This window comes from Barbatula barbatula (genome assembly GCF_947034865.1).
Source record: "Barbatula barbatula genome assembly, chromosome: 14".
NCBI classification, from domain to species: Eukaryota; Metazoa; Chordata; class Actinopteri; order Cypriniformes; family Nemacheilidae; genus Barbatula; species Barbatula barbatula.
Genome location: NC_136777.1, coordinates 8,397,214 through 8,423,826, shown reverse-complemented (window position 1 = coordinate 8,423,826; position 26,613 = coordinate 8,397,214). Strand labels below are relative to the sequence as shown.

The following is a 26,613-nucleotide window of genomic DNA, read 5'->3' as shown; positions in this document are numbered from 1 at the left end:
TGCAGTGATATGGTCAAAATCTTGTTCTCAGCTTCATCTCTTATTCCTATTGTTGAACTCTGCTTCTTTCAAGGTTTTCATATTTCACATTGTTTACACAAGAACACTGGATCACAAAACAGTTTCAGTTTTGCCGATGAAGACCATATCAACTGTCTGTCTGGACCTCGGGCCCTATAAGTGAATAGGCAGATCTGTGCGAAAAGCTCTTTGTTCTGCTTTCTCATATGTGAACAACAGATTTTTAATCCTCATGTTTCAGACCCCCCTCCAATGACCCATTTCCCCCAACTGATGCTGTCTCACACTGTAAATCAATACGGATTAGCTTGACCTGTGTGAGTCACTGCCACTCCCCTTAAAATACTTTTCAAATGACGAATTTCATTTATCATATTTTGAGGGTTCTGGTGTTTTATGCCTGGTTTCTTTCCTCTTCAGTTCTGGGAAGGGTTGATGTATTGTGGTGTTGACCTGAGATATTTTGGAGACATTGTGTGTATGTGTAGTTAATTTGTAGTCTATTGATTTAATGGAGTGTTGCCCGAAGTTGCTTTTGGATAGATGTTTTGTCTTACGTACCATAATGTAAAGAAAAATTAAACAACATTTTATTTACCTGTCTTTATGTAAGATTATTTTTAATGGATTACAGCACTTTAAAGGCCTGTTCACAATTCTCCTTGATAACCCCAAACAATGATTATTATAATGATAATGACATTTTAATCCTCTCAATAACGTCACTAAATTGTGAACATTAGCAGAAGTAATGTGTATTTATTCTTAAATTATTGCTTCTCCACATGAGCTCCACACAGCTCACAGGTTGAAGGATGATCGGGTGAATGTGGGTTAAATAAGCAAAATGAGCGAGAAACATAGAATCTATTAAATGTGTTACAGTACAAAAAGCAGAAGTGACCGTGTGCCTCCTCTTCAGTCTCGGTGTGCGCAACAGAAACCTGTATCTTTCGGCTTGCCGTGGGGTCTCCTATTGTTTGTGTTCTCTGTGCTGATCGGGCACAAGAGAGTTCAAATAGACAGGGAAAAGCTGCTCATCTTATAAAGCGGTCTGGTCCCTGGAGGCAGAGAGAGAGTTAGAGAGGGAGGAGTAAGTGAGACAACCAGCAGCGAGCTGCATTACTAAGTAGCACAGCAATCCAATGAGAAGACAGACTTGCTGGTGAGCAGAAGCATCATTTATTCCTTTCCTTCTTTCCCTACATCACCCTCTTCTCTTTGGCATTTGCCTTCACATCATTCCACTTCACTAAGGCTTAGCTGTGCTGTTCTATTGTTGTTAAGGATACAGAGAGAGATTCAGCCTCCCCCAATGTAATGTAGAGACTGAGCGTCAGAGAGGAAGCAAGAGAGAGAGAGAGAGAGAGACCAAAAGAAAGGCGCCACCAGGGATGCTGATAGCTCACTGTGGGTAACCGTATTCTCCCGATGCCATCTGGTCAAGCAGGAAAGCAGCGCACATCGGCCTCCCGACCTCCGCTTCTCTGCCCTGACGCCTTCAGGACGAAAGACGTGCAGGAACAGGAGGTGCAGGAGAGGGGAGGAGGTGGGAGACGGGCACCACCGGAGATCATATAGCAGAGGATGGGAGCCGTAGAGTCCGCTGAGAACGGACAGCCCCTCTGTCCATCTCAAGAGCGTCCGGAGAGCATGTGAGTGGGAACGGAGAGGATTCGGGGGGGGGGGGGGTGTCTTGATGATCTCATTGTCGGCGCTGGTGTTGTTGTTTTGGTTGACGTGTCTGGTACTGAATGTACAGCTCACCTGGTTTGAGTCTCTGTTGAATATTTCTTATGGGCTGCATGTGGAAAATATTTCAGAAGATCTTGTCACCAAGCCATAATTTTCTGTATTTGACAGAAATAGAGAATTTATCATCAAATTGTTGTTAGGTGATGTTTATCCACGTTTGCCATGTGTTGGGGCAGTGGGATTTGGTGTCTCTCCTTGTGTTTCTATATGTATGAATTTTTACATTTATACAAGTGTGTGTGTGTTACAGTCTGGAGGTTGTACAGACGTCTGAATGAGGGAGTATTGGCTGTATTTAATAAGCGAGAGATGTGTGTGTTATTGTGGGGGATGGAGGCCTATGCTGCAGCACAGAGATAGGGAAAAAGAGAAAGAGAGAGGAGGGGGAGAGAGAGAGAGAGAGAGATGGTGCTGAAATAGAACACTGAGATGTGTTGGAGGAGAGGGGCGATGGGGGAGGGAGAGTTGGGCTATTTTTGTTCCATGTGCTAGTTATTAATATGCTATTATTTACCCCAAAATGTAAATTTTGTCCTCACCCTCGTGTCATCTCAAACGTATATGACTTTCTTCCGCAAAACAAAAAAGAAAGATATTCTGAAGAATGTTAAGAACCGAACAGTGGCGGTATCCATTACTCTTTTATTGTATAGACACAAAACTAATGCAAGTCAATGGGAACCATCATTGTTCGCTTACCAACATTCTTTAAAATATCTTCTTTTGTGTTCTACAGAATTTTTTTGGGTGAACCATGGAGGGGTGGTTTGGCCAAATGTAAAAAGTCTGTCATCATGTCACAGGACCTCGTGTCATTTAAAACATTTTTTTTTCTGTGGAGCACAAAAAAAGATATTTTGAGATGCCTCATTGGTTTTCTGTTCAAACAATGTCAATGGCGGCCAATGTTGTTTGGTTACCAACTAAAATTTCTTCTTTTGTGAAGAACGATGAGGTTCGGAATGAATAGAGGTAGATGAATGAATATTTCTTTTTGGGTGAATCCCCTTGACTACAAAACTTGTCATTTTGTGCAGGTATAGATGGAAGTCTGTTGTTTGAACTACTATACTGTAAATGTAAAATAATAGTTCACATAGATTTGAACAATGTGTTATAATTTGCTAGCCCCCCCGTGATTCGAAACCCACAAACTTTCTTACATGGAAGACAAAAGCACTTATTGCCAGACATCTGTGTAATATGTTATTATGGCTATCAAATACGTAACTAACAATATCAGTCTATTCCATCATAAATATATTGTGAAGAATTGAAAGATTTGTTATGTAGGAAATGAGTCATCTGAACTTTGAAGCCCTAGTCCTCATCCACTTTCATTGTATGGAAAGAGAGCAAAGCTTCATTCAGTTTCTGTTTTGGTTCTCCACTTAAGAAAGTAACAGATTAAAAAACGTGTCAAATAAGGATTGAATTTTCAATTAAGTCATTATTTGTTCCATAAATGTATAGTTACTGACCTTTGTGCAAAGAAATCCTGAAATCTGGCATCACAGCTAGGGATGATGGGAAGTTGAAATCGGCATGGTACTGTGTCAAAGTGTTGTACATCACGCAGTGCTGCTCATTCAGTCATGACTTACATACAGTTTTTCTTATGCAACCTCTTTTGAGAGTTCTTACGTAACAGCACTCTACACCTGCATAGTTTATATGAGAGTTTAAACTGCAACTCTAGACTTTCAGTAGCTTTTTAATTCTTAGGTCATCATTATGAAAAGAATGGATCTAGAACTGAAAGGTAACTTTGGTAGTTGCTACAGATTTGTGCATTGATGTGGAAAATGTTTTTACATGCAGATCACTCAATTACATTAATTTTATATTTACATTCTTTTGTGGCATTCGTGACAAGTTTTCTGGGACATTAAAACAGAAAAAAATATTATTATATTCGTTCACATGTTTATGGACAGACATACTCAAACAGATGCTCTGCAATCCCATTTACTGTACCAATTCTGTGTGGTTAGCAGTGCAGAAATATTTACCGTTAAAACTTGTGTCCTAAACACAATTTACATTAAACCTCTAATCTGTGATCTAATGGCTGCCAACAGATTGTTAAGAACTATGACCACCTCTGTGTCCGTGGATGTTACAGTACATGGAGCTGTCTGGCTACTTTTTAATCCTTTTTAGTAGTTTAGTAGATTTCGACAGACATATTTAGTGAGATACTTTGCTTAAAATGTCTTTCAGTAGCCAGGGACAATAAATTTGTAAAAGTCATTGCTTCAATAAAGTCCTGGGATGCCTGTTCTTTATTAAAACTGTCATTCAGAGTTTATGACTTCATCTACAACCTTGAAATCTGCTCCAAATCCTCTGCGGTGATATAATTTAATGTTTCAATTGAGTCTCGATTCACTGAAACAGGGCTGCTCATTTCAACTACAATATACGAGGTTCAAGAGCCAAGTTGGATTCTTTTTGTAAGCAAAATATGGTTGTTGTTGTTTGTCTATGATTATTTGATCCCAAAAATGTTGGTCTACCTCCTAGAAATATACACTATTCCTCATTATTTAAAAAACATGCTTCTTTTTACATGTTAAATGCTTAATCTACGATTGAACTTGTTAAAGAACAGCTCTTAGGATTCTATTCTTGCTATAGGACACTTTGACCTGCTCTTCTCATAACCTTCGGTCCTCTTTCTACTTTCTTCTGAATGAAGTGGCAAAAGGCCAAGAAGGACAGAAGAAAAAATGAAAATGGATCTGCAATACTGTCATAAACAACTCATGGGTTGAATGCCAAGGCACTAAAAGCACAATTTGTCCTTTAGATCTTACTGTTTGGCAAGAATGTTCCAGACTGAACAATATCTATCGTGTCCTCAGTAGCATTTTAATGTGATGTTTGAATTTGCACTCATTTTATGAAAAAACTACAATATATCTTTGTTTTGAGCAGTCAGTGTGTCCCGCTGTCTCACTGTGGGTCTTTTGACAACCTTGTGTTAAAAATGACTGAGTTTTAAGATATTGCTGTTGGATATGGTGATACATGCATTGGACATGACTCTGTCTCTCAGCACTTTTTAAAACATTTGAGACCCTGATGTAAGCTCAGTGATGCAGGAGATCCAGAACCCATAAAATATTGAGAGTGCGAGTTCAGATAGGGAAGCCAGCACATGACTGTGTCCTCTTGAGAAGAAGGACGGAAACTGTATGTCAGGGGTCTTCAACTACTTTTCTTTGAGGGACAGATTCATTAAGTATAAATAGGATGCAGGCCAGTTTTTTTTACCATATCCTCATCTCTTCTGTTATATTGTATTTCTGTTATTTGTTTCATTTTGTTCATTTTATACGTTCCTTTTAGGTCATATTTTAAAACATGCACACAAATATTGCATTCAAAGGGATATTGTCTTTAATTTAATTTTATATTCCTTGTAGCGTTGTTTCCTCAAAAAGGTTAAATTGCTGTTAATTTATTCACCACCATTCCATCCAAGATGTGGGTGGCATTTGTTTTAGATGATGATGATTATTAGAGGATTTGGACAAACTATTTTTTTATAGGCCTGTTTCCTAAATAAAAGCTAGATGGTACTCTCTGAATTAACTTTGCAGCTTGGTTAGATCACACATGGTGTGATTTTAAACATGTAAAATAGCATACTCAATGTTGTTTTGCCATCTTTTTAACTGACTAGTAGGCAGAATGCAATATCTAAGAAACAGTATTCAATAGAAGAGTTTGTTAGTTTCATGTCTTTTACCGTTTACTTTGTCTCCCTCTGCTGGTCATTTTGTGTCATAACCACAGCTGACCGTACAGTTTGTGATAGGCACAATACACTGTTTTTACCAGTAGGTTATTTGTTAAAGCTTGTTGTAATGCCAGCAATGTCTTTTAAGAACCGATGATGTATCGTTAGATTTATATAGTATTATAACTAAGTATGATAACTGCACTATATTAAGTCGCTTTGGATAAAAAGGGTCTGCTAAATGACTAAATGTAAATGTATATTAGTGCAGTTATCCTTGTTATTCACAGCTGATCACACCTTTAAGCGTATTATGATAATTTCTCTCTGTGAGAGTAATAACTGTCTTTTCAATTCAGGTTAGCATTGTTTAAACGGGCTTCTGAGATGTCAAATTCACAGCAGTCTCTCTGACTGGGGTCTGCCGTGTGTCTATTCAGTGCCAGAGAACCTGACTGTCTCCAGGCAGAAAACGTACCCAAAGCCCACTCGTCACCTGTGTCTCCTTTCACTTGATACATTTCCCTCTGTCTTTTCCATTAAATGTGTTTATTGCAGATGTTTATTAAAAGCAGAAATGTGCATTGATCACATAGCATGTGGAAATCCAATAACAGACGAGCATTTTGTCGTTCAATAACGCACCAGTCCTGCATTTACAATTAACCGTTGGCGGTTTGCAACTGCTTCAGTCCCAGTGGCTTTAACAAAACATGCTCAGTTAGATTAACTAGTTAAACTGAGATGTATTGGATCTGTTTTTCACAGTGTGGAGGGGAGTTTTAGATATGAAAGACAGGAAGAATTGTTCTTTGTTTCATTAAAAGCCAACTGGGGAACATAAGCTTGATGATACAGCGTTCCACCTAATCTCCTCCGCAGACCTTTTAGAAATAAATCAGGTTTTTACTTTCCTATAGCGGCAATAAATAGCATGACATTTTTATATCCGCTAATAGATGTTCTGTGCATGTGTGGGTTTGTACGAGAAAAGGAAATTTGAAACATTGGCCAAGATTTGGTACAAGTTGCCAATACGTGAGCTGTCTAGCGCATGGGAGCATATGTCTAGAGAGCACCATCACCATGGCAACAGTGTTATCTCAGAATGTTAACTCAGAATTAACTCATCTAGTTTATGTTGCTCTAGCGGGCTGTATTCGTTGGCAATATGTTGACCGAAGATGTCTTGCTATTCAATCTTGTTTCTGTATAAGGAGCCTGATGGCAACACCAGCATCCTATGTAGGGGACCAGCATCCTAAACACAAAATATGTGATGATCAGCATCTTTTAACCGAGGCCGGTTATGTTCACTGCACTCAAGGCATCAATGCATTCATCAGGGCTTGATGTAGCCAAACTCGGTGAATGACTGTAGCCAAAGTCTCTGCTACAGCGCAGAGAAAGCAGACGAAAAGAAAAGGTTTCTGGCAAAGGAAAGGTTATGAAAGCAAGAGAAATGTGTAAGGGGGAAAGAACTGATGATAATAAAATGATAATAGTTAGAAAATTGTACTATACATTGTCAGAACATTTTTTAGCCTGCCTATACATTTTTTTAAATATTGATTCATATGTACAGATACAGTTCCAGTTTTAAAAAAATTACAAAAAGTCTGTATTTTTGTATTTTGTATGTATTTTTTGTTTATTAGTCTTAATCTTTAAAACTAAATACATTTAATTGTGAAGAGAACTTGTAGATAACACATGTAGTAAAATTAACAAATTTTAATTTAAATTTAATTATTTTAATACAATTTTAATTGTATGTGAGAATACTTAAAATGTAATTTTATTTTTTAAAAACATTATTTCATTAAATAATTATACCTAAAAGAAGAAAATAAATTTGCCCATATTGAATGAAAACCTCTATTCAAGAAGCTTACAATACTTTTGACCAAAATTAATCTTATTTCCTAAATATTTAGATATCATAACTGGAAGAACATGACAAAAAGTGTTTGCAGTGTTGTGCTAAAGGAGCCTTTCTCTGCTCATACTGGGGGAGGGAATATTTGTCTGAGCATCTGTTAAAGAGAGAGAGAGAGGCAGTGAGTCTGCAAGGATCTGCATAGGGTCTCTTTCGGACAAAGCCCTGCATCACAGAGAGAGCGCATGATATTAAGCCAGAAGCAGGGAGAGAGAGACTCAAGGGATGACGCTAGAAAAAACAGATAGACTGCACAAAAGCTTTGTAGGCTTCGGTCACAACACATAGGAGAAATCAGCATTAGGAGGGATGTGTGTATGTGTGTGTCTGTGATCGGCGACAGACAGACATGGCGGTGAGCGCGTGGCAGGCTCTGTCTCCGCTGCAGTGGGCTCGCTGGGGCTGGGACACGCTGCTGGGTGGGACATCAGGAGAGGATGAAGCAGACCCAGCCCTGGGGGTTCTTAGACGCCTCAGCTGGAGCTCTAGACATGACTTTATGATCCATGGCAGGCAGAGGTGAGCGTGGGGAAAGGATGTTACCATATATACAATATTAGGGGTATCGTGGGTTAAATTAAAATAATTTGACTATTAAATTACACATGCCCCCTTCAGTGTCTCTGGTTACGGCCCTGGTGTGGGGTGACAGCGGGGACATAGGGGCTAATGTGGTGAGACTGGCTGAAGGGCTGCACGTCTTGTGTAGACTACGCCTTTGTTGCTGTATTTATGTGAATTTAACTAGCATATGTCTATTGTGTCAGATTTTTCCTGTATTACTATAAATCTAACTGCTGGAGGATCTTAATGCGCAGATGTTGTTCTTTAACACCTTGAGCAGCCTAATAGGGATCTCAGTAATCTTTTTGTTTAATTATCCAAAAATTCTTGGGAACAGATGCAAATAAAAATCAATGAGACAAATTTTGTTACAGTATACTATTGTGACAGAACGCACAACAACGCCTCCTCCTGGTGTCATAAGGTCCCTCTCTCCTGCATACTAGGACTGCATATCCCATTATCCATGGTGCGCGTCATTCCTGATCACCTCATTATAGTTTCATCAGTCTCACCTGTGCACCCTCAACTACCATTTATCTGGACTGCTCTGTTCTGTTCCCTTTTTGAAATATTGTGTTACCAAACCTCTGTCTCAGTTGGTATCGCTTGTTACGCAGTGCTTTGTCCTTATCTCGTGTATTTGACCTTGGACTTTGAACTCGTTTTTGTGAACCTTTGCTGCCTGCCTCTGTATATTGCTGTATTGATTTTGATTCTGGATTACCCTTGACGTCTTTTGAGCTATCTTGTTCTCAGTTTGTCTTAACCTTTAATAAACATCTGCAAATGGATTCGACCGTCTCCGCCTCTCTGTCACAACTATAAAGTTACAGTATGGTGTGGTGTTGAACATGACTTTAATATTGGCAATTCATTACTGAAGCATTGATATTGTTGATATGTCTAATAAGACACAAAAGCATTACTGGTATTACTGGATCTTTTTCTCAGGTGAAACATCTTAACGGTGTGAGATATTTTGGGAGGAATAAGTGACTGTGGTAGAGCTGAAGACATGTTTAAACTTCTCTTATTGGTCTCCTTGCTGCAGGTTTAGTGCTTTAATTTTCATCTATTATAATCCTCAAGAGACTGATGTAAAGCAACATGCTGACTTTGGTTTTTGTTTGTATGCTTTGGACCTCCACATCTGCTTGTTTATTGTAGCTGAATGAGTTTAAATCTGTAGTGCAAATACTGTTTATGCTGTGTTGCATTAATTGTGATATGCTGCCTCGTAAACAAATGTTTTATTTATCCTGTCACTGCTGGACTTGATGTGCATCTTCATCCAATCAGATTATTAAACAATTTTGTCATTTTCTTTCCTGCAGGAGTTCAGACTCGGACGGTGCATTTGAAACCCCCGAGTCCACTACCCCTGTGAAGTCCCCACCAGTGCCACCAACAGAGCCACCTGAAACCACCTTAGAGCCATTGACATCAGAACACACAGGTGAGAGAGGATTTGTTTTCTATTTTACAAAGGCTAATGCCTTTAATAGTGTTCTCTTTGTTGCATATTGTTTATAATAGTCATAACAATAAAAATGACAAAGATCATTTAGATAATCGATTTTATGATAGAGTTAGAGAGAGAGAGAGTACTCAAATTTTCATTTATAAAATTAGATTCTGAAATGAATGATTAGTGATCTAAAAAGATAGTGGATGTTAGCTTCCTAAGCATTGATTTCAGTCTTTGAAATATCAAGGTTATATTTTCCACAACACGTTCTTTACATTATGTAGGATCATTTTATGTAAATCACAAAAAAAAGTTTTTACAGACAGGGTCACATTTAATATAAGAATGATCCAATGTGCCCATTCAATTACACACCTGTCTACAGATCTTTGTTATGAACAGATAATCCCTCTAGTGGACATAGTGTGGTAGTGTATTCAAATGAAGCCCTTAAATGTTTTTCTAGTCATTTCTTCTTTATTAACATAGATTAATTTGATTACACTTCTAAATAATATCATTATTCATTAGTGTGAAGGTAAGCCCTTATTTAGTGATTTTATTTTTGACAATAGTCATTCTTTCTCTGTCTTTACAGTTTCCACTGTTGACATCTGTGCCAGTGACGTTCAAAACCCAGACTCCCCGGTTCCATCTCTGAGTCGCTCTCCGTCTACTACTTTTGATGAGGACAAACCAATCGCTGCAAGCGGTACCTACAACCTCGACCACTTACTCACCAATGACCCCCTCCAAGAATCCAATTTTGGGCCTGGGCAGAGTCGTACGCTCCTCACACGCTCTTTAAGCCTTCAGTCTGGTGACTTAGAGAGTCCAGGAGACAAATCGTTGGGAGGTGCTGACAAACCGTCTCACCCACGAACAGAATCCTTCAGCATAGGAACAGAGAGTGCTCCAGGAACTCTCCGCAAGGTGAAGAAGCCCCGTCCAGGGTCTCTAAAGAAAAATCCTCTTTCCAGGCAGAACTCAAACCCGGAACGTTCCTCACCCAAACCTGCTTCGTCCAGCAGTACGCCAGAAGATAAGAAAAGGGAGAAACCTCTTGCTGAAAGCCCCTTGCAGACCCAAGAAAGAGCAAGTGCCTCACCCAGCCCTAGTCCAAGTCCTGCTGGTACCTTGAGAAGGAACAGAATAAAGTCTCGAGTGGAGAGTCCACCACCATTGGCTGAAGAGATCACACCTGCCCCCACCTTAATAGCCTTTCAAGAGGTTGTTAATCCGGTGTCTGAAGCCCTACCTGTCCCGGACGAGGACTCCCCAATCCCTCCCTTTGCCTCCTACAAATGGGATCCAGATAATTTTGACAATATCGATCCATTTTGTACAGGAGGAAGTAAAATCGCCAACTCGCCAGTTTTGAACAGGAAAGCTGATTTCACATCAGTTTCAGAGCCCCATACAAGCACTTTGGCTGCTCTAGAGGGGCCCTGCCCCCCTGCTGCAGAGGAACCCATCAACGCCGAAGAGCAGCCAATCGTCAAGCGTCAACCGGTCAGACTGGAGTTTGACTATTCTGAGGACGGTGGAGAGGCATCACACAATAGTCCCCCTCCTAAAAAACTGGGCAAGAAGCCAGGGGCCAAGATGCCTATTAGAAAGGCCAAACTGGTTATTAAAAAGGCTCCCCCACAGCTAGATAATGCTACTGTCCCACCACTTTCAAATGACAACGATGAGATTCCCATTCCCAAAGCAGCATACAACTTTGACCCTAGCAAGTGGGATGACCCTAATTTTAATCCATTTTCATCAGGCAGTGATATCCCAAACTCTCCACGCCTGTCCAAAGGAAACTATAGCTTTGACCCAGACTCCTTTGATGTGTCTGCGGATCCTTTCAAACCAGCTAAAAAGATCGGCAACTCACCTCCAAAAGCTGCCTCTTTTGACGTGTCCGCCAATGATAATGAGAACGACAACATTGTTGAGTTGGAGGATCACAACCTGAACAAACCTGCCAAAATGAAGAAGAAGCCTCTTAAATCGTAAGTTTGCCTTAATTCTGAAATAATTGTCTTGTCAATGTACATGTACAGTACCAGTCAAAAAGAAACGCTTGACTGAAATCTAAAAATATTTTAATCTCAAGGTGTATGCTTAAATGTCTACAATAAATTTTGCAGACAAAAATATAATTCTTTATTGAAAAAACTAAATAAGGAAGAAAAAGCTGCCAAAAAGGGCCCTGAAAAGATTCAACACTCTTAAAAAGTCTGAGGTGAGACCTCAAAGGAAAAATAAATAGTTCCCTCAAGTTGTTACAAATCTGTATACATTTCTTTGTTCTGTTGAAAAATGAAGCAATGCAAACTTCTACAGCTTGTCTGGAGTTCTGGGGCACTTTTGACTACCATAGTAATTTTTCCTACTATGGTAGTCAATGGTGGCCAAGCGCTGTTTGGTTACAAGGATTCTTTCGAATATTTTTCTCGGTGTTCATCAGAACAAAGAAATGTAACACATATGGACCAACTCAAGGGCGAGTAAATGGTGACAGATTTTTATTTTTGGGTTAACCTTTTCTGCTGAATGCTGAAAGACCAAAAGAACCATTCTGCAAATTCTATTCAAAGGATGGTTAATTGGAAATTGCTAAAATGCTAAAACGGTTTTGACTTACTTTGTAATTTGCTTTTATTCACGATATAATTCCCACAGTTACAATTGCCCTACTCCATAGTTTTGATAAATGTACTATTATTCTAAGAGGTGGAAAAATCTAAATGAAAGTGTTTTCAACTGTTTTGTCCGTCACCAAATTATGTTGGTTAGCATATGGCTTTTTAACTAACTCAATCAACAAGCCTTTCTTGGTTAACAAGCTCATTTCCTTAGGAGGGAGGTGTTATTTCATGTGTTTTATACTATAGCGTACTGTATAAAATGCTTGTGATTCCTTGTGTCCTTGTGGATGGTGTGTGACAGAGTGTGTACCTTTGTGTCACTCATCTGTTGATCTTATATATCACAGGGAACCCAACAATTTCTCTTCTCTGTGTTGTTTCTTGTAAGTAGAGAGATGATGAAATAAAAATCTGTCAGTAATGATATCATGAGTAATAATATAACTTTAAAACATCTTAAAATATATTATTTTAAAAGCTGGTTTCACGAGGTTACCTCACACTGCTTTATCATTCATTTAACACATGTCAACCTTACACATTATTTCACATTATTCTTAAACTGTTGCTAAATGTACTGCTATAGTTAAATTCATGGGTGAAACAATATAGGGTAAATATTCCAAATACTCATCATTATACTCTAGGTATATCCATAAGAACCCATTTTTGATGACAACTTAACTCTCATATGCCATAACAACTAATAAAAGCACTAGATGTAAACCACAGAGTAATTACTTTCATTGTGCACTAGTAACATTTAAATTTCGCCTTTAAATTGTAAATCCTCATTTATAAGCATTGTAATTTGCTGGTTGAACTACATTATACTTGTATTGTCACAACGTTTTACAACATTAGAACAACACAGGTACGTATGTATTATTCAACTGTTGTTTAAGAAAAATGCTTTTATAGCAAAAAGCAAACAACAGAAGAACGGTAAGGTGCCAAGACGACATGTATTTTTCCAAAATGATTCTCTAAACACGCTTATCAAGTGTCTCTTCTATTTTCTCAAACAGCAACACCTTCCGAGTGAAGAAATCTCCAAAGAGGTCTCCGATTTCAGAGCAGACTGCACAAGTGAGTTCCCACACTCCCACACACGTTCTCACCAATCCAGATGGCCATTCTGAGGATTATGTGTTTCTCCTCTTCAATGTCACCTCATATCATAACAGTGTTGTCCTGTGTGTTCTCCACTCTCACCCTCCACCTCACATCCACATCGTCACCTGCAGGAACAAACGTCCGACGCTAACCCTGACCCTTCACAGGATCACGCTACTGATGAGGAGAAACTGGCTTCCTCCACCAATCAGAAGTGGGCAACTCGACACGAAGTGGAGGCGGAGCTGAACTCTGACCCCCAAGACTTCCCCCAGCCGTCTGACTTCACAGCTTTTGTCAACAAGAACAGTTTACCCAAAGAAAATGATGGTGAGAAAGTGACTCAGACATGATTCATGGATGAAATGTCTATAGTCCTAAAGTGCTTTATATAGAACTGTCTGAGGAGTAAAATACAGTATAATAGTTTAATTTCTTCAAAAACATAAAAATTTAGCTGCTATATTCCAGTTCAGATTTTTTAAATGACAAATTACAGCCAGATAAAACAGATTTTAATTGTTTTTTCTGAAAAGTAAAATGTATTGTAATGAGGATTTTAGAATGTAATGTGCTTAAACAAATAACCTTGTTAACCTATGTTTCTAAAAAAGGATTTATTTTCTTTGTAAAATAATGATTTTGGGTTGACCTACACATTTTCCCTGAAATTCACCTGATCATTTAACACGTGTCAGTGATCCTTCTCTGACTGCGACTCCAAATGACCATACAATGACCCATTTCATTAGCCTTTGACCTAAAAGTAAACCAGTAGCACCCCGAGGCCTTAAACTACAGTAACTGGGTCATTGGAAGAGCAATAGATGCATTTTTATGCCTGTCTCATCTTGGTCGTGTTGGTTGTGAACCGATAAACGGGGTATGAAAGGGTGTCAGTCTTTGGGAGCCGTGTATTATTTTGAAGTTTTCATTTATCCTTTCTAAAATATTTAATCTTTCATATCTTCCTCAATGTCTTGTGTCTCTCTGCAGTTACTGACTATGAGATTGAGTACATGGAGAAGATCGGCACTTCTGCTCCTGTGAGTAACAACCATAGACAGATCACAAATACTGTCAAAATGATGTTTACTGAGATAATGGTATATTTCAGTTTCAACTTTTTGAGAATGTTTGTGTTTATTTACAGTCTCTCTCTGAAAAGAAACCATCACTTTACCTAAAGCTGGACTCTGTGACGGACAGTCCGAAGAAAAGCTCCTGCATGCAAGATTCAGAGCCGAACTCACCCTGCACTGGGTAAACCACCAAACTCTCACACTCAACTGTGTATTACTTTCAGACCCCATTACAGCTTGATCCACATAGTTTCTTTACCAGGTTGAAAAAGGAATTTTGAGACCCTGTTGGTTTTGACTATCACAAAAACACTGTTTGTCTCTTCACAGGAGCTTTGAGGAGATGGAGGCTCAAATCTCAGAGGGGAAGTCACCAGTCTTGCCTCCGCGCAGCGCTCGCGAGCTGAAGTCCTCAGAGAAGAACAGAAAGAGAGAGAGTCAGCCTCAGAGTCGAACACAAAGCAACGATAGAGATGGAGCGGTAAGTGCAAACCAAATTTAGCACAGAGGGATCTCAATCGCAAAGCTTGCATTTATTTTCAACTTTTTATTGTGTATTTACAGTCATAAGGGAGTATTATTGTAACAATTAATACATAACATCTCCCCACCATTATCGGTATTATGTCAAATTATTTTAGGTGCCATAAACATTATAGAAATGTTCAAATGGACTAGGCTAAAAAAGAGCTTGCTACCTCACTGACACCCAGACACCTCCCACTCCTCTCATCCCTCTCCTGCTCTCGGTCCCATCACAGTCCCCCATGGACCCTTCAGATCTGCCCCTCTTAGACAGGCTGTCCGATTCATCTGCCCTTCTCAACTACCTGGAGCCCGACCTGGCAGAGACCAACCCCACTGCCTTCGCCCAAAAACTGCAGGTGTGTAGAGAAGCCCTCCTGCCCTATTTATTCCCCCTGGACTTCTGCTTCTGTGTACGCGTGACTGTGTGTGTGTCATCCCTTAACTGTGTTTTACTGTCTATATCTTTTACACTGTAAAAAAAAGTCTTATTCAGTATTAGAACCTTTGTTTCATTTTAGTTTTTTCCATTTGTGTTGTGATCACACAAGTGTGTTTAAGGGATAACATCAAACAAAAGTTTTTTACAGTGTAGAGGATCCCACCTCATTCGTAACAATCATGTAGTGTATTGTGTACAAGCGTCTGTGTGCGTCTACGTGTATGTTTTTCCTCAGGTTTAGTATTTCAGTGGGGCTAGTACAATTCTAACCCCTCTTTTCCTCCTTGCCCCCCGCCCACACTCCATGGGTCACTCCCCTTCCCTCTACTCCTTTCCTCCCCTCGTGGCCCAGGAGGAGCTGGTGCTCGCATCTCTGAGGATAGAGGCTCTACAGGTAGCCAAAAACATCTCTCAGAGCCCCTCTTTGTCCACTGTGTCCCCTCAGGTACTGCGCTGAGCCAGCCTGCACCTGTGTGTGTGTGAGCGTGTGTGTGAGCACGTGTGTGATATCCTCCTTTGAAGTGACCCGCCCCAACTGCTTTGTTGGTATGTGAATACCTACCCATAAACTACCTCACCATATTGTGGACGTGACATCTCAACCCTGGTGCTCCCCATGTGACGTCTCTATCTTGGCTCCCATCCCCTTGATTGGTGCTATTTTTCCCAATCCAGCACCCTCTTGAGCAAAAGAGGAGTGTTTTCTCCCAGGGCTTTGTGACTATCCTGCATGTTTGCCTGGACAGGAGATGCATAGAGACAGTCTGGTCAATGTGACTTGGTAACTAATGTCGTACAATGTTTGGAGTAGAAATCGCTAAATCAAATATAAGGGCAGTCCTGTAACTATGAGCACTTGTATTTCTCAGGATTTCATTTGTATTAGCACAGATTTGAACTTCACCTTTTGTTGAATCAGTCACATTAGATACAATGAGATATTATTATGCATAATTTCTGTAATATTTAGTTTTATTAAGTTTAGCTAACTTGTGCATAAATGTAAGTCTATATATAAAAAAACTATATGGTAGAGGTGAATAGTACAGTCAGGATTTCCAGATCTGCATAAACAAACCAACCAATGGCCCAACAAAACTACCTCAATGACCCAAGCACGAATAACATTTCAATGTTATGCATTACACATTTCAATACAATCACTTACTATAAATACTTTTATAGTAGTAAACACACTTAAACATAACTTAATCTTACTTTAAGAATAACAACTGATGAACACAATCTATCGCCTTTTGAGGGATAACTCGAGGCTTCAAGGATGATCTGGCAACCCAGATTAAAACGTTTCCCTGATATCACACTACATCTGGTCTGAATTTACATCTGCAATACATCTTGGGAGATGTCTGCTGTCAGATGTTTATGATTTAGAATGATGTAAAACTGCTCTTTCTAAGTTTGTTTAGCAGATGTTTTTACACAGCAGTTGTTTTCCAGACGTTTTACAGACATATGTTTGCCTGCTAGGTTAAAATAGAGGTGAACAAATAAAGTAATCTGGATAATTTTAGGAGAGTTTATTTTCCAAATTCCACACATCCAAAAGTTGCTCATAGTTAAAGACATTGTTCTGACTAGAATACTTCTATTAAAAAAAATGTAGTTCCTTGTCACATTCTTGCTGGTTCCTGATTTTGATTGGTACTAATTTACACTAACTCATTGGAATACAGTGGGCATACAGAACATCTGTATGCCTGGCCTGAGGACGCTGGTGTGGCTTCACATGAAGCTTAGCTGTAAGATCTGCTCTCAGTCTGAACTTCAGACATGTCATGTTGGATGTGTGACCATAATCCTGAACATTTCTACAGGAAATGGAAGGAACAGACCAATCACCTCATCTCAGATACTTTACATAAATGCACCACAGAACCCCTCACACGCCTCATTCTGTCTTCTCACTTCACTCATGATGTTGTCTTGCACACTTCACAGTCTCGCCTCAAGAAGCCCAGCCCACGCCGCTGGAATCCCAACGGTTCTCACATGGCTAATGTAAGATGGACAGAAAACAGCCCTTCTGCTGTTAACTATAGACCTCTACAGTAATCCATATGTGCTAATCCCAGTGTCCCTGTACCACCATTAGACTAAACCACCATCAAATTTGTTAACTATGTCCAAGCGCAAAAATATAAGCATAAAGACAAAACGCATATAATTTCTTTATTTCTACAAAATTCATCAGTATTTCCTGTAAAAAATATCCTTAAAACAAGATACATTTTTAGATACAATAATAATTTCATAAAATATACATTTTGTACAATTTAATTCAGTAAATTCAATTTCATGTTCAAATACATTTATCTTGTTTTAAGTGTTTTGATATATTTACTGGAAAGCAATATAAAAATACTAATAATATAAAGAAATTCTTTTGCAGTGTTTCTTTAACCTCAAACCTAATATCTATGCCTATTCTGAATTGCGTTATTCTCAAGACGGAAAAGTATAACGTTTTATACTTCATACATGGCCCTATCTGAATTTTTTGGCTTTGTCACGATGTACGTATTAACAACACATTAGCCTTCACGTTTACACATTTAATAGATTTTTACTTACAAAAACTGTAATCTGATCAATTTGACTGCTTAAAATGTAAGTCTTGCATTTTTTATCTTTTATCCACTACATAGTTGATTCTTTCACTACTGCAAAACTACTGATGTCCTTTTTGTAGAAAACCGCAGGAAACTCCACACACACAGATATCAAACTCGGTCACAGGACGTCCCGTATTCCAAAGGTACATTTTTAGCTCATGCATAAATTCTAGACTTCCGAAAAAAATGATTTGACCATAAATATATAAAATGTATTTTTGGCATAGTACTGACAATGAGATTATGGACTACTTTAATATAGAAATAAGAGTGACACTAAATTATTTGGCTGTATTATGGAGTAATGAGGTTTACTGATGACTACCCTTAATTGATGATCTTCTTGAAATATTAAATATTTGAACATACATCACTTGTTAACTGTCTCCCTGAATTAGTCTCACAGACACATTTCATATGCTGCCTCACCACGTTCTTTTTATCATATTCTTTTTTTACCCTTTTCATTAGTAAAAAGCCATCTTTCATGCACACACAGTAAGATACACGTACAGCTGCTCTGAAGATGTCAAGTAACATCTCAACCTCACCGCTGTCTTATGCTGTACTGAACTCTGTCATGCGTGTCTCTTTTTTAATGCCTTTATTCTTCTGCAACATTTCCTATTCCCTTGTTGACTGTGTTAGGGTGATACAATATACAGTATGCTGTAAGTATATATATATATATATACTGTATATGATGAGACACTTTCTATTCTATTCTCGTCAGCTGGATGACTCTTTCAGGTAGTTCAATGTCTAGACATCATAATGCAGAATGTGATTGTTGGGAAAGGTTATGGAAACCAGAGATGAAGACAGAACCAGTCCCCTACGATTTGAGACTAAATTGGAAATAGGCCCAGCCTTGTTTGAGACCATACACCAGATCCAAAGATTCACACTTTTCAAATTTCAAAGAACCTAATGTCAGGTTACGTCTATGGCTTGAGTGCATCCCAATTATGGAATAAATGGTATTAAGTGTACAGTAAATGCTTCTTTCAGACCAAACATTCTATTTGCACTTTGTAGCCCTCCACATGCCCCCTACCTTGAACCAAAAACCACAAATAACTAATCTCTTAATCCAACTCTGTTGGAAAGAATTAATCAGCAAGTGGTTAAGAGCTACAAATGATGATTATTGGGTAACTACATCCTAAAACTGGCTGTGAAGTCTTCTGGAAACAAATGCACCCAGTGCCTAGAACATTCGATGAACATTTACTATTAAAATGTTAATATTAATAACTTTCTATTGTTGCCAGCATTACTAAAAAGCATGTTCATCTTTTATTTAGGATATACATGCAAATCCGTATATGTTTGTTGACCTGTGTAAGCATTAACTAACCAGACACACTCTTATGGCACTTGGTTGTTTTAAGGAAAGAATTATCATCAACTCAATTAATTTTAGTTCTCATCATTTAAACTTCAATGACTAACACAAGGTTCATCTGACACAACATTCCCTTCCTGACCCGGATCGGGTCACAGCCCCAAATGTTCCATGACATCTTAACGCAGCCATCTCACATTGGGGATTCACAAACTGAACTGCTGGAGGCTTTGAATCCAAACTAAGAGCCTGCTCTCCATGGCATTGTGGCTTTGCTGAGTAAAACCTGTAGATGATGTGCTGCCCTTCTCCAGGATGTGTGGAGTGAATGTTTGCAGAGATAAACTCATGTTTTTAATGGTTTCACAACCCTCTTCTCGGCTGCAGAGGGAAATGGGCTCGCCGGGAGACAGCGGAGTTTCCAAGAGTTCCCTCTATTCTCGAGCGGGATTCAGTGAAGGTGAAAGCCCTCATCTGCCTCATGACATGGACCACTCACTGGGCATTGCCCGAGAGGAGGTATTGTATAATCTCGACCACAATTAATCTTATATGAGGCTATAGTGTGTTATTGAAGATATAATATTGAGGTACTCCTTCCATTTTATTAATTCTCTACAGTTTTTAGATAAATGAACCAGATTGGAATAGTAGTTAAATAATGTACATACAGTGTGTGTATATATATAATAGTGAATTCTGAAATCTTAAGTTATGGATTGAAATCACAGCACTGATGTTCCGACTATGTGTGATGCCTTTATGTTGCTATTTTAACCATCAGATTGTTGTCAAAGAGAAAGAAGTCCTGGAGTGGAAGAGGAAGTATGAAGAGAGCAGAAGAGAAGTGGAGGAGATGAGGTAGGTTTTAAACCAAAGTCTCTTTAGTATGTAGGACTTGGCAGCCATGTTTGCAACACACCTGCAACGCAAAGATGAATAAATAAATAAGCTTTCCATTGATTTTCATTAGGATAGGACGATATTTGCCGGAGATACAATTATTTACAAATCTGGAATCTGAGGGTGCAAAAAGAATCTAAATATTGAGAAAATCATGTTGTTAAATGATGCTAAAAACACTTTTCAAGGTGACTTTCCTAAGGATGCGTTCTGTGGGGGTGCTCGTGCAGGGACCGCTGGTTCAAACTTGCAAACTTGTCTGTACTTTTCTGATCAATCAAACTGCCAGAAGTGAAACTGTAAAAGTAACCCACATGTGCACACATCTCAAACTTCAACCTCAGTCCACCTCTCAATCTGTTTATCTCTTTCCTACTGTTTTTTAAGTCCTGCCCTATAGTGGAAAGCCAATTAAATTGGGCCTTAATGTGTCAGATGTACCAGAAGCTAAGCAAGGGGAGGGAAGATAGAACTACAGTTTTGTTTCGACCACGTCATGTTGTATAATATGTGGAATGTTTTTTATTTCATAGTTAATTTTTGCCCTAGGATTTTTTACGTTGACCATTTTAGTATTGCATAATGCTCAAAGGTGCGACATTTTAAATTGTAACCCTTGTCATGCCCCTTGGCCTGGGACAGAGCGAACAAGGCGGTTGAGACGCTTGGGGATTACGGCCAGCTGGACTGTGCCATGTTAGCGTGGATAAGAGCAGAGCTTAGTTCATTAGTCTGATTTGGATTAGGATAAGGAAGGACTAAGAGGCTAAGGGAAGGCAAAGCTTATCCATCTGCTTACTGTGCTGGCAACCTGGTTTTCTTTACTGCCAGTCTCGGACACACTCGGTACGGTAAGAATGACCAACTCCAGCCCCTCCCTTTGGATCTGAAGCTTTGTTAATGAACTACCATACTGCTTACTACCTACATCACGCCATTAAACATGAGTGTTCTACCGATCTCTAAATAGGCAGCAACTTAAAAAAAAAACACTTTGCTTTTAATATTGTCATTATTGTGTGAGCATCAGTTATTTACAGTATAATCAATATTTCACTCATTTATCTGATGATGTCTATTGTTTTGATGTCTAACTTGATGTATGCTCTTTGCTTGTAGGAGAATAGTAATGGAGTATGAGAAGACGATTGCAGAAATGATCGGTGAGTCTTCAAAACGTGACTATCATCTGCCGCCAACAGGCAAACTTTTTTCATCTGCTTCAGTAGTGTAAATGAACAGGCACAATCCCTCCCAAGTCATGCAGTGTCTACACATATGCAAACATATGCACATGTGCAAGTTTTTAATTTCTCATTTAATTTGCAGAAAAATCTTGTGTGCCTCTGGACGCAAACACTGGTCAGTTAAAAGCACAATTCTTCATGTCTCTCTGTATATTCTACTTGACTCGGCTTGCTTTTGCAACCTAAACGTGACCTGCTCAAACACGTCCCTTACCAGGCCTCACCCACTGACAATGTTCATTATTTCGTTGCCTTCTGGTATTTACCAAAGCATGTAAATACTGTAGGTCTTCTTTCTTTTAGGCTTTAAAAATGGGTGCCTTGATATGTTTTTCTTCTTTTGCATCAAAAGCAGTTTCCTGGACGTCCTACTTTTTTCACTATTCACTAATTCACTATTCATTCTTTTAAAAAGACACCATCCTCTTTCCAGCTATCTTCATTTCAACTCACGTTATTATCTATTCACACATATTGGATTTCTTTGAGTATAGTTTTCTTTGTTCTGTTCATTTTCATCTTCACTCTTCTGGACTTGGATTCATCTCATTTCTGGCACCAGTTTGATTTCTTTAGGAAGTTGTTCCATATCTGTGACACGCTTTTCTCTCACATGTCCCTCCCTGCTGGCTTGATTTAATGCAGTGCCTTCTTTCTGTTTTGCTCCCTCCGTCCCCCATAAATATTTGATAAATGACTCAGGCATGCCTGGTAAGTAACAGCGTCTTTTCATTTTCTTTGTTTGTGTTGCATTCACCACATATGATCATGAGGGGCAGGAAGAGTTTCTTATATTGTCTGTCTTTCATTGTAGTATACATTGTCTTTGGACTTCAGGTCTTTTTATAAACCTGTTCTCAAATATCTCAATCACTACTTCTTCATAATACATATATACAATTTTTTTTTTTTTTTTTTTTTTTTTACATGAAATCTGAAATTAACTGTGGAGTGTAAAAAGCATTTTCATCTCTCATGCTTGTCTTCATTTAGAGTGTGTGAGTTGTTTGCATGCCTCACAGGGTTTCAGGGTCAAAATAAGTGTCATCGGCAATGATGTCGTTTACTTCTAAAGTACATAGAGTACCATAACATTCATCCAGTTCTGCTTCCCATAGCAGATTCCATCCTCTGTTTGTGTGCACTGAAAAAAAGGGTTAGTAAATTCTACTCATGCAAAATCAGTTACATTTTACTTAAATATATTAGGTGTCAAAGTAAACTATATGCATACTAAAAAATCCTTGTAAAACCCTTAAACACTCTTTAAAAACACTTAAACATTTCAAAAGCAAGAAGAACTAACTAATGCACTACTGCACTAAACTCTTGTTATTAACACAGTAGTGTAGTGCGTGAAACAGAAGTAACTTTGTGAAGCGCAAGAGTCAAGAGCTCAACTAAAGTGAACACTGATCACAATGATGACATCAAATTAATCTTGTGTTAATTGTCTAAATGGGGTTTTGTAGACGTTTGTTATTTGGTCAATAAAACTATTTGATGCGAGCTCTTGTTTCTGACCATTTTTAGTAAATTCTCAGAAGCTTCTCAGAATGTGTCATATTTATTATTCATAATAATAAAGATAAACTGTTGTCGGTTATATAAACTAATATTTCTCAATTTTTATCAGTAATTCATATTTAGAAATATTAGGTAGACTTTATCTAATTTCTAATAGTGTGTCATGACTCATAGCTGATAAATTTAGGGACTTTGTACATTTACATTTAGTAATTTAGCAGACGCTTTTATCCAAAGCGACTTACAAAGAGTTCGGGGAGCAACAAGCGACATGACATACAAAGAGCAATAGTACAATAGGTGCTAATACAAAGTTACTAGTTTCAACAAAAGCAAGACCACTACCTGTTGAGAGAAGAGGGATAGTGTAATTTTTTCATTTTGTTTTTCATTTGTCTGTCAAGTATTCGCCAAAGAGTTGTTTTAAGAAGGTTGTGAGAGATGTGGTTGACCGGACCGCATTGGGAACAATATATATATATTTTTTATTTAAAAATATAGATTAAAATCAAAAATTGTTACCACAATTTTATTTAGTGGATTCAATAAGTTTGCATATAGTTTACTTTGCCACCTAATATATTTAAGTAAAATTTAACTGATTTACATGGGTAGTATTTACTAACCCTCAAGAATCACGTTTTTCAGTGTAATATTGCACTACAATTGTTGTGTTACTGTAATATGAACCTATGCCTATGTTTATTTGTGTGTGTGTGTCTCAGAGGGTGAACAGAGAGAGAGGAATCTGTCACATCACACTATCCAGCAGCTGATTCTAGAGAAGGACCAGGCTTTGGCTGACCTCAACTCTGTGGAGAAATCTCTCGCTGACTTGTTCCGTCGCTACGAGAAGATGAAAGACGTTTTGGAGGGCTTCCGCAAGGTAAGTCTCTTACAAACCCTTGTGACTTTACAGTACAATAGATTGTATCTTTCTGTTGTTAGAGGTTCATTTCTCGTCTTTTCCTCAGAATGAAGAAGTGCTAAAAAAATGTGCCCAGGAGTACCTGTCTCGTGTCCGTAAGGAGGAGCAGCGCTACCACGCTTTGAAGATCCACGCTGAGGAGAAACTGGATAAGTAAGTGAAGTTTAATCTTTTTTTTAATCGTTTTATATGCCTAGAGCAACACAATTCAGTAAATGACTGCTAAACTGTTTAACGGATCAAAGTCAGGTCAAATATGAAATGATAGCATGTGTTTTACCATGTTGCACCTGCAGGGCGAATTCTGAGATTGCTCAGGTGAGAACCAAAGCTAAACAGGAGCAGGCAGCATATCAAGCCAGTCTGAGGAAAGAACAGATGAAAGTGGATTCACTGGAGCGAACACTAGAACAGAAGGTTTGACCATACTCCTTCAATTGCTACTGACATATCTTACATAACTAAAAACGTTTAGTCACATTGAATCTCATAGTATTGTTTGTTGGGCTGTCAAATGATTAATCACGATAATGTATGTCTGTGTACTGTGCATTCTTTTTTATTTTATTTTTAAACACACACACACTTTCATATATTTATATCTAATCTAAAAATGTATAAATGTTTATTCATAATTGAAATTATTGGTTAAAAATTAAAAATACATGTAAATATTTCCTAAATATGTATACATGTATGTCTATGTGTTTATAAATACAAAATAAAAATGCACAGTACACATATTATGTAAACACAAACTTTATTCTGTATGCGATTAATTGTGATTAATTGTTTGACAACTCTAGTTTTTTGCACTGTAAACATTATATTTTTGTATTATTCTTATCAAGAAAAGACAACAAAATAATGTCCAATTGTGTTTTTCTGGCAGAACAAAGAGATTGAAGAACTGACCAAAATTTGTGATGAGTTAATTGCCAAGATGGGGAAGAGCTAACCATTAGACAAGCGTTCTGTTCATACAACAATAGGACGGAGGAAGATTAAAATGTTCACTGTCACTCTGATATAAAGAACAATGAACTAACCACACAAACTTTGTGGATCTCACACTACTGACCTTCACAAAACTGGACTCCCCATGAGGACCCGGGTGTACACACTAGTCTGGCTGTAATTACGTTCTCTTCATTATGACGTGTTAATGTACACCTTTGTTGGGGGTCTTGTGAAAGTACTTTCAACCAGTAGAGAATTTTTTTGAGTGTGTATAGCTGACAAAGAGAGAATATGTGTGAGTGTGAAGTTACGAGTGCCATTGCCATGACAACCACTGATGGAGCCGACTGTTAAACTGATTCATGTGGTTCCCTCTTCTTAACCTACAAAAACAGAAATTACATTGAGACAGAGAATATATAAATATATAATATAAAGCAGTTAATCATTCAGTTGTCACAAAGTGATGTTCACAATTATGAAAAAATGCATGTCGTATGCCTTCACGGTTTTGTAAATATGAAAAAGACTTGAATATAGTAAACTGCGGGTTTTGATACGGTTAGTTTGATTTGCTGCTTTGCTTATCTTTGTAGATACTTTTTGTCCGTTTCGTTGTATCCTAGCAAAACTGATGTGCGATTTTATTTTTGGATCTTATTTTGGTATATAAATTTACCCAGTTGTGACTGTCGATGGTTCTGACTTGAACTGATTTTATCTGGATTTATCTTTGTCCAGCTATGGCTGATGTTTCATACAGATGTTCTGCCAGTTATACAGGTGATGCTTTCAAAGTGCAATAAAAGATGGCAATACAGATTTTCTGGTCTTCATATCATAATACCATATCTCACCAAAATATAGATTACCTGTATTGTGTACTGTGGTCATTCCAGTCCAGTGTCTGTTGAATTTTAACAAAATCAAACCTCAAGAGTAACAAAGTAATCAAAAGCAATGTGAAGGCTGACAGCATGACAAGACACGTGAAAACTGATAAATATCACAAACACACAATTGCATAATAATTAGCAGCATTAACAATTTTCTGCAAATAAATGCAAGAGAGAAATTTGAGAGAAATATTGCTCTGTACATTTTCCCGCAGCTTTAAAAATGACACAAAATTGCACAAACACATTTATATGTTTCTCCACATAAGATCAGGATAGTTGAACTATCCTAAACTTTTGAACTCAAGTATACAAAAGAGTTATGTGTATGAATTATGTTTGCAGTAGTGATTTACTCCCTCACTTGGTCGTTTTAAAAAGCATTTGGGGATGTAAATGAACAAACAAAGAATTTTGCTCAGATGATCTTATGTGATTGGAAACATGTGCATTAATTCAATGGCAGATGGGCATTAAGACCTTGCCAGACAGACTATTAGTGCCAGTGACACGCTGGCACACGGCCAAGATGTCTGTTAGGAAGCATGACAGAGTATCTGATAAGAGTAAGAAAAACTCTATAAACAACAAAAACTGAAAGAAACAACTGCTTTATTTTATAAGCAATGTCAAAAATAAACAGGGGCTGAAATAACATAAAAAAGTTCCATTTTAGCAATGACATGTAATGAAATAAAAATGATTGATTGGCAATTCAGACAATTCAAGAAAATATGAAACAGATGATCAGTTTAGAATCTGTTACTGTATATACAGTAGTTAATAAATACAATCAGATCATCAGTTCTCCTTTAACTACAGATACATATGTATTTATACATTTTATATGGACTAAACTA

At 38.1% G+C, this 26,613-nt stretch overlaps 1 protein-coding gene across 1 annotated transcript; it reads left to right on the top strand.

Moving 5' to 3' along the window:
- The first annotated feature begins 1,257 nt into the window (after positions 1–1,257).
- On the top strand, positions 1,258–25,679 carry tacc2 (transforming, acidic coiled-coil containing protein 2). Its single transcript, XM_079472793.1, has 17 exons — positions 1,258–1,676; positions 9,365–9,486; positions 10,097–11,504; positions 13,172–13,232; positions 13,391–13,589; positions 14,256–14,305; positions 14,413–14,522; positions 14,672–14,822; positions 15,103–15,225; positions 19,680–19,811; positions 20,077–20,153; positions 21,315–21,358; positions 21,525–21,557; positions 23,695–23,855; positions 23,944–24,050; positions 24,194–24,314; positions 24,790–25,679. Exons 1-17 carry the CDS (start codon positions 1,609–1,611, stop codon positions 24,853–24,855), a joined length of 3,033 nt encoding a protein of 1,010 aa, XP_079328919.1. The 5' UTR covers positions 1,258–1,608; the 3' UTR covers positions 24,856–25,679.
- The last annotated feature ends 934 nt before the right edge of the window (positions 25,680–26,613 follow it).

Bases quoted from the DNA above. Each gene is read 5' to 3' on its own strand.
- tacc2 (XM_079472793.1), top strand. From the start codon at position 1,609: ATGGGAGCCGTAGAGTCCGCTGAGAACGGACAGCCCCTCTGTCCATCT. The intron at 20,154-21,314 runs GTAGGTTTTAAA...CTTTGCTTGTAG, and splicing joins AGAGAAGTGGAGGAGATGAG to GAGAATAGTAATGGAGTATG. The intron at 23,856-23,943 runs GTAAGTCTCTTA...TCTTTTCCTCAG, and splicing joins TTTTGGAGGGCTTCCGCAAG to AATGAAGAAGTGCTAAAAAA.